We start from the raw sequence: 8,909 nt of genomic DNA, 5'->3' as shown, positions 1-8,909 counted from the left end.
AAGAGGGGCGGGTATAAAGTAAAAAATGAGGTGTAAGAGATACCCCCGAAAGGGAAACCAGATATCATAGTAAAATACTCAAATGATGAAACATACGATCAAACATTAGTAAATCTATTGATGTAGAACTTTTTAATCTCAACCTCTATATGAAGAATACGAAGATGATTTCACATTGAATTTTTTTTTAATTTTTTTAAATTTCTTTCCTTCCTAATTACTTTATTAGCCACAAAGAACAATGAGAAGGATAAGTCTTTATAACTTGTTTTTAATATCATTGTTTCCACTTAGTGAAATTTGAGTAAATACTAGAAACATCATAATGCCAAAATATGATTAATTGGTTTCTAAATTAAATCAAATATATTTATTACCGACAAACCATATAACTTATCCAATTTATTAAAATATATTTTACCAATGTGAGATGTATCATTAATTCTATTACATTAAATGGAAACATTTTATTTTTATACCCATCGTACAAAATTACAATCTTGTTTTCTCAATTATTGTGGTAAGCTTTACATAATTCCCATGCTGACATCCTTTAAGGTTTAAATAGAAATTGTTAACAATATATACAACCATGTGTTCTGATTTCTATCTTTAGCAGAATGGCAAATGCTACAAGCATACATCTCTTTTTACACGCATCCATTATTACTTTTATGAGTCAATGCAATTGTCTTTATCTCTATCAATATGTCTAGTAACACTCCCAACATGCTTTTTTAAAATAAAAAAATCCCTTTACCATAAATCAGAAATACAAAAATAGTAGTACCCCTAAATAAATAACCATCTTTTATGATATAATATTTATAGAGCGATGAATCAGTATTCAAGCCTTGATAAAATTCTCTTACATTTTTATAAGTAGCATTCTTCTTGTCTTGATCGAACCTGATAATCTTTACATGCAAGTTATGAAAAAGGCCTTCTACCCATTTAGCATGTTTACGTGAAAACTTCTTTTGAGAATATAAATATTCTATGACCTAGACATCGTTTGAGATTCCGGTGGAGCCCCTTTTTGATGCAGGGAACATAAATAAAATGTGTCAATCCTAATTGGTGCAACGCCATCTTCGGCAGTTGCGACAACCACAACTTTATTTCTTAGCCATTTCAGATCGCAAAATATCCTCAGCTTCAGTCCTTCGTTCAACCATTCCGAAAAGGGAAGCTTTGGTCGCAATTCATATAAGAAAATGATACGATTCAGAGCAAAAATCGACATGAATCTCTGCATAAATTAGGGCTAAACATATTTCTTATTTTAATAATTCAAATAATTCAAATAATTCAATGAAAATACAAAGATAAACACCTACGATTTAAGAGTTAGGTGATCTCTCACAATTCTTACAATTCGAGAGGTAGAAAATTTCTCCTAAAACTTAAATCTAAGACTCACAACTCAATCATATTCATAAACTTAACTCTAGACATAACAAACCTATTTATACCCAACAATAATAATAATAAAAGACTAAATTTCCCTTAGACGTACAAAAGCCAAATTCGCCCTTAGGCTAGGAGCCCTCGTAACAATACTCCCCTCCCCCAAAAGTCACCTTGTCCTTAAGGTGGGAAAAAATAAGTGCTCCTCCTCCTGCACAATTGTCTCTATTTTTTCATTCTCTGCTTCCTTGTCTTGCACTATGAGAACTTGTAATCTTCGTTTCTTTCAACGGTGTCTTAGGGTAAACTTCCCATCATATTGAAAACATAACCACATGGCTCGCTTCTCCCGAATTTCTGTCTCTATGAAGGCGCTTGAGTGTTGCTCCCGATTGTGGTCTATTATTCGTGTCCTGTGCAACCTTCCTTTGAACTTCCACTGTCTGAACTTTTGGCATCGTTGTGGATACAACAATTCCGTACGACACTCTATCTGTGTTGCTCCTGTTTGTTTTCTTCATCTGGTTATTGTCTTTCACCATCTGGGCTAGCTACATCATCTCTTCAATCCCCAGTCTTAGTAGTCGGAGTGCTACCCCTATGTCGGGCTTTAAGCCCTTCATGAAATTTCCCTCCACTACTGCTTCAGAAATCCTCCCACAATCATCCCGACAATAGTTCAAATCTCTTTCTATATTCTATGACCGTTCCCTCTTGAGTCAAGTCATAGAATTGCTCGTGTAGGTCTTCTTCCCGAATGACTCGGAAACGTTTCAACAAACAATCTTAAATTCATCCCATGAACGAATCGAGTATTTAGCCTCCTTCAGTGAAACCAAGCTAAGACTTTCTCCTCCAAACACAATCCTGCCGCCATGAGTTTCTCCTCTCCATCTAACTCATCACTGCGAAGCATTGCTCCGCCCGATACACCCACCCATGTGTGTATTCCCCCTTGAAGATCGAAATCTTCAACTTCCTAACTCTAACATCTCCACCCTAACTTTCTCTTTCTTTGTTGTTTCCTCGCATGTATCGAGGGTAAAACATCTTTCTTCGACCGTAGCCATATCCCCTCTCCTCTTCTCTCCCTTCTTCTTCATGCTTCTCCAAACCTCTGGCACAATCCATTCTCTATGTTTCTGCCCAACCGCCTTCATCAGAAATCTCTCATCTACCCCTAATCAGTGCCTTGAGAGGAGGTTCATGATGGTGGATATTTTCCTCCTCATTTTATTCACATTCAATCCCTTTTTCTTTCGACCTTGCCACGGTTCTCCAGTTTACCTTTGGTTAGGGTTAACAAATTTCAATGTTGGCGGGTTCTTGGATTGCATCTCAATGAACCTCTTTAACATATCTCAAATTTTCCCCATGCTCTCAAATTTCCCCACGGTCCCTTTGGTACTGGTAATGGAGTGTAAAACCCAGCATTCTGCCTCTTGTCTTTGCCATATGACAAATTATGCACTGTCTGACGTGTCGCTTCACATCTCTTGTTAGACGGGGCCAAAATAAGTGCTCTATCACGAGTGCTAAAGTCTTGTTTTTACCAAAATGCCCTGTCAGTCCTCTACTATGGCTCTCCTGAACAATGACCTCCCTCAACGAGCACCTAGGAATGTATAACTTACTATGGTAGAATAGGTACCTTTGTAATACTGTTCAGCAGGCTTCTCCTGAAATTGCTGCTAGATCTCTTTGAAGTCTTCGTCTACCTCGTACTAGTCCTTTACTATCTCAAAACCCACAACTTGAGTCTGCTATGCAATTCCTGCTTCCCGCCTTATGCTTAAGCACGAACTTGAATGATGCTAAAAACTCTACCCAAGTGGCATGTTGGCCCTTCAACTTTCTCTGGTTTTTCAAGAATTTCAAGACTTTGTGGTCTGTGAACAATATGAACTCACTTTTCAGTTGGTAATGGCTCCTGTGCTTTAGAGCTCTTACAATGATATAAAATTCCTTGTCATATGTCGAGTACTTCCTCCTGGAATCATTCAGTTTTTTATTGAAAAAGGCAATAGTGTGACCTTCCTAGGTCAACACTGCTCTTATCTCCACACCGGATGCATCACACTTTATCTTGAACAACTATAATGCTAAGATTGACGCTTGGGTCACCTTCTATTGTATTGAAACTATTCTGAGATGTCTCTGTCCATTGAAATTTCTCCTTTCAAAAGATCTGCCAGCGTGATAGTGATGGTGCTGAACTCTTGATGAATCGTTTGTGAAACGATGCTAGTCCCATAAACTTCCTCAGTGTGGTGAATGACTGCAGTGCAGTCCAACTCACAATGACCTTGATCTTTGTAAGGTTCATCTGAATGCCTGCACTTGACACGATATAACCTAAAAAATATACTTGGTCCATCATGAAGTGACACTTCTTTGGATGGGTATATAGTTTCTCTGTTTGCAGTATCTCAACCACCTCCCTCAGGTGTTGTAAGTGCTCCTCAGATTGGCTGCATACCTGAGTGTTATCAAAGTAGACCACCACAAATTTCCCAATGTGAGCCCATAATACCTAATTCATCAACCTCATAAAATGTTGGGTGTGTTAGATGAGTTGAAGGGCATAATTGTCCACCGTATAGACCATCTCGTATCTTGAAAGCAGTTTTTCACTCCTTCTGGCCTCATGCGTATATGATGGTACCCACTGCATAAGTTGATCTTGGAAAAGTTGGTGGCTCTGTGTAACTGGTCCAAGAGATCATTTAGGCGAGGTATGAGAAACTGGTACTTGATGATATTCTTGTTAATGACCTTGTTGTCAATGCACATCCGTCACGACCCATCCTTCTGGGGCACCATCAGGGCGGGAACAACACATGGATTGCTACTGTCTAACTAGCCCGCTCGCTACGAGATCCTGTATCTGTCATTGTAACTCGTACTTTGCAGGTCAAAATCTTTAGTGAGTCCGATTCGACAGCACTGATCGTAGTATAAGATCTATGACGTGCTTATTGTCTCTCACTGGCAGTAATCCCCCGAAAGACTTTTGGTCATCACATCCTGAAAATCCTGTAGTAGTAGTTGTAGTATTGCTGGTATCTTACTGTTCTCCTCAGTTTCTCCAGGAGGACTAATGTTAGTGCCACTGGAGCATTCCGAACTGGTTGCATGAAGGTGGCCCGTGAGACTAATGATTCCTCTATATCGCGTCCGCCTCTTGCTTCCTTAACAGGTAACAACATGATATGTTTTCCATCCTTCTAAAGGAGTAAGTATTCTTGAAGCCGTCGTGCTGAGTGTAGCGGTCGAGTTGTCAAGGCCTACCTAACAGAATGTGGCAAGTGTCCATCGAAATCACTTTGCACCTTACTATAACTGATCCTCAATAAAAAATTTGACCAAGTACCGCTGATCACGCGTATCTCATTTCCCTCCTTCAACTAGGCAAGGGAATAATTTTACCATCAGCATGGACACCACATTTTCACAACTCCCATTGTCGATGATTAAGCTGCAACCCTTCCCCTTTATCGTGTTCTTGGTGCAAAAGATACAATCTCAACTGGGATTGATCTTACTCTGACTCTGACTGCAAAACTCTCATATGAATAGCAATTCTCCCTCGTCCTTTGGTGCTGAAATTCTTCTGGACTATTCTCTGACTCCTCGTCCTCCACCTCCTTAACGATGCTTTGATCTGTGAATGTGACAACTCAGTTCGTGGGACCGTTGGAGGCTGTGTCTATAGCCGAGGCACCTGACGGGTATTGTACTGTAAGAACTACCTTTCTTCGGTTTCTTTTCACCCTGATCTTTCTTGTCATTTCCCTGACCAGTCTTGCTAGCTCCTCCCAAGATACCTTTGCAAGTTGCGGTAGCTGTAGGTGACTGCCTGTATGAACTACTTTCTGCTATGTTTGTATTGTCTTTCCACCTTTAAGGCTAGAGTTTGAACATCCCCCAACGTCTAGTATGACTATAACTGCACCACATTGCTAATAGCGTGTTTGAGGCCCCCCTCAGGTATTAGGTTATTGTGTGTTCTTCTGGCTCGATCAATTCGTATTTCGTCTGTAGTTGGTCAAAATGAGCTGTGAATTAATCCACTGAATGGTCTGATTGTTGCAAGTGATGGAGTGTCAGAAATATGTCATGGCGGTAATGAGGTGGAATGTATTTCATCTGCATTGCTTTGTTCATCTTTTCCCATATGAGGCTCTTCTCTTGGCCTCCTCTGATATTGAATTCTGAAGCAGCGTGGCCGATATTCCTTGTTGCTGATGTCTTTACTGTGGAATGGATTCAGATCTTCGTTCCTATCTCCCCTTCGACTCTCCTGATCATGATCAAGGGTAACCTCTGCCTGGGTTCCATCATTGAGTTCCGCGAGCTTTTTTTGAAGTTAACAGATTTTTCTTTCTATCTTGTCCCGGGTAGTTTCCTGTAAGTATCTTCGGGGTGACATGATTACGGATTGGGTTTGGAAGCGATGGTTGAGGATAGAGAAGAAAAAAAAATGGTTTTTGGTTGCGAGGGAGGGGGGGGGGGGGGAGGTGAGGAGGGAAGGAGGGGGGGGGGGGGGGGGGGGGGGGGGGGGGGGGGGGGGGGGGGGGGGGTGTGCGTTTAAGGTGGATCCCTGGGAATCCTAAGATTAAACTTGAGTTAGGTTAGCTCTAATACATATTGATAACAGAGTTAATCCAAACTATAATCGAAAAAAAATAATATTACTAAATTCAAAAGTCAAAACAACAATTCTGAAATTGAATAAAAACAACACAAAATGGTGAGAGGTGCGACAGTGCTTTACCGAACAAAAGGTAACAACAACTTGATAGAAGGGGTTGGGAGCAGGTGCCACAGGACTGGAGGAAGCAGGAAGTGGTGGTGCCTTGTTGGAGGGAGTTGGAAGTAGGTGTGACAATGCTGGAGGGAATAAGAAGCACGTGCGACCTGCTGGAAGGGTGCTGGAAGCTGATGCGATAATGCTGGAGGGAATAGGGAAGTGGTAACGACTTGCTAAAAGGGCTGGAAGCAGGTGGTTGTGGCGCTGGATGGAGATGGAGGTGTCGACAGTCTGTCTGGCAGGTGCAGGAGGCTGTGCGGCCTGTAGGAAGGGAGCTGGAGGAAGGGCAGCCTGCTCAAAGAGGACTGGAGGAAGGGCGGCTTGCTCGAAGATGCTGGAGGAAGGCGATAGCTTGTAGGAGGACTGGACTGCGGCGACTGGATGGCAGCGGGAAGAGATGGTACAAACAGAGATAATCACCACCTCATATTAGTTACAGCCGGAATGCCTTCTCGTTGGATACAGCCCTCTGAAGGAGAAAAGCCTAGAGGCAGGGATCTGAAATCAACAACAATCAAAACTCCATCTTCATCAAACAAACAACATATTTATAATAAATAATAATAGTTAGAACATGAAGGAGATAGAATAAGAAGGAATATAATAGGAAGGAAGTTGAACATGAAGGGGAATAGAAATAAAAGGGGGATTAAAGGGATGGGAAGGGGGACTTGGGTGGTAAGTCCCGCCCAAAGGAAGAGGAGGCCGGTTCAGTTTCTTGCTAGGCCTCAACCCTTGGCTGGTTCAGCCAAGTGGGTTGGTTCGGCCCAACAATCTCTCGCATAAGGTAATTCATTTCTTTGATGAGATTTAAAAGTGTATCAAGATACTTGATTGGGAATTTTTATGTGAATAATTCTTTTTTTGTTCAAGAGCATCCCCTTTTTTCCCGAAGCCCAAGATAAATCATAGAAAAGGAATTTCAAACCTAAAGAGAACAATTTGAAGCCAAGCTATTTGTTTCCAGTCAACTGTAAAAAAAATCGATGTTTCTTTTAACAAATTATATACTTGAGAAAATTTCTTATTTTCTTTAAAATAGAAGCCTTCCATTCAACCTGCCAAGGAAGGATTATAAATTATAAATTATTTTGTGGAAAAATTCTCGAGTAAAAAACAAAGGAGAAAAATGTATGTTTAATTTTCACCTATATATAAATAACAACTTAATGATATTGTATGTTTAATTTTTACCATAAATAAGTGTGATGTCTCCAGTCTCTAGCCAGTTTCAACTGATATTGCTTAAACCAAAAATTTATCTTGTATATATATATATATATATATATATATATATAAACTCCCATCACAAGATGGAAGTAATTGTTAATGACTTCCCCTAAGTAATTAAACATACCTTCTTGACGCACCCTTTTGGTTTGTCATCATCATGATTAGCTTTATTTCAATTATTATTGACATATATTTTTATTATGTGTCTACAAACTAATATCAACCTAGCCATTCTCATTCAGACTTGATTTTCAGCCTAGAGCTTTATGTAAGTGAAAGAACAGGGTTGCTCCATCTTAGCTCTCATGGGCAATAATTGAGATCTTGTATTTTTCGTATTGGTTAATGATTATATATGTTTAGGGTACTTGGTAGAGCTGTGCTCTTGCAGCTATATGGAATTATGCCACTAATGTTCGTGTGAATATGCATGATGTTGTAGGTTGATATCGTACAGGGAAAGATGATTAGAAGATGTTCAAAGAGGGTTTCTTTCACTTTTCGGAAGGTAAACAAACCTTGTGTATCATTCACCAGCTTTATAATATAGCCATAAAAAAATTTATGGTTACGTAGGAAAAAAGAGGAATGTCTTAACAAATGCTTTGGGTTGTGCAAACTTCTGTTATACGGGATATTTATCTCTGCCTTGTTTCCGCAGTTCCCCGTAAAACATTAGACGTGGATATTTTAATCAAAATTTTGATAAGGACCCAAGGTTTTCTCTCTTCCCTTTCTGTCTATTTTTAATGATTTTTGTCATGACAGGTTAGGAGTGGACCATGCAAGTGCAAATTCTCGCAATACTGTGATTCTCAGAAGGATATCTAAGTTTTATTCAAGTTTTTCGAGGATAATTTCATCAATATTGGAGGGATATCGAAGCTATTTGTTAATGTTCATCTCAAAGTTGGTGGACATCAGTTCAGATAATTCAACACATTATGGCTACCCAGGAATCGCCCACATCAATACTAGATCTAATTCTACAACTGCGGTCAACATCTTTGTTTGCAGTGGTAGAATTAGATAGCTGGTGGGGTTGGCTCTCAAACCTTATATCTGAGAGAAGTTTATTTATAATTATATTGAGTATAAAACTTGATACTTAGAAACCAACTTACAGCTATATATATATTAGGGAAGGTTTGTCACCTCTCTCTCTTTCTCTCTCTCTCTCTCTTTTTAATTGTCAAGGAGAACAACCAAAATTTTCATAAGAAAATAGTAAAACTAGTTTCAATTTTCATTGAATTTTTTGTTACAAGTTGTATATTATTGTGTGTAAGGTCCTGATATGATATGCGTAAATTAGTTCATGGTTCAAAGTTCTCAAATCTAGATCCTTGGTTCCTCCACTTGAGTTTCACAGCTATTCGATGATTTTCCCATCTTGTTTTATTTTTCATGCTTAATAATAAATTTATTAAATGTTATTTATGATATCTCAAGG

At 39.3% G+C, this 8,909-nt stretch overlaps 1 protein-coding gene across 3 annotated transcripts in view; it reads left to right on the top strand.

Moving 5' to 3' along the window:
- The window catches only part of LOC110017816 (alkylated DNA repair protein alkB homolog 8), a 32,697-nt gene extending 24,046 nt beyond the window's left edge, over window positions 1-8,651 (top strand). For 2 of the 3 annotated variants that reach the window (XM_020714930.1, XM_020714929.1), the window contains 2 exons: window positions 7,899-7,964; window positions 8,225-8,651. In XM_020714930.1, coding sequence (XP_020570589.1) covers window positions 7,899-7,964; window positions 8,225-8,287 — 129 coding nt within the window. In that variant the 3' untranslated portion in view covers window positions 8,288-8,651. The remainder of the gene's footprint in view (window positions 1-7,898; window positions 7,965-8,224) is intronic. The other variant, XR_002293290.1, reaches the window with a different exon arrangement.
- Window positions 8,652-8,909: the final 258 nt, after the last annotated feature.

Source organism: Phalaenopsis equestris, unplaced genomic scaffold (genome assembly GCF_001263595.1).
Source record: "Phalaenopsis equestris unplaced genomic scaffold, ASM126359v1 Scaffold000002, whole genome shotgun sequence".
Lineage (NCBI taxonomy): Eukaryota > Viridiplantae > Streptophyta > Magnoliopsida > Asparagales > Orchidaceae > Phalaenopsis > Phalaenopsis equestris.
Note: the sequence above shows the minus strand (reverse complement) of the source record. Positions and strands in the feature narration are given on the sequence as shown.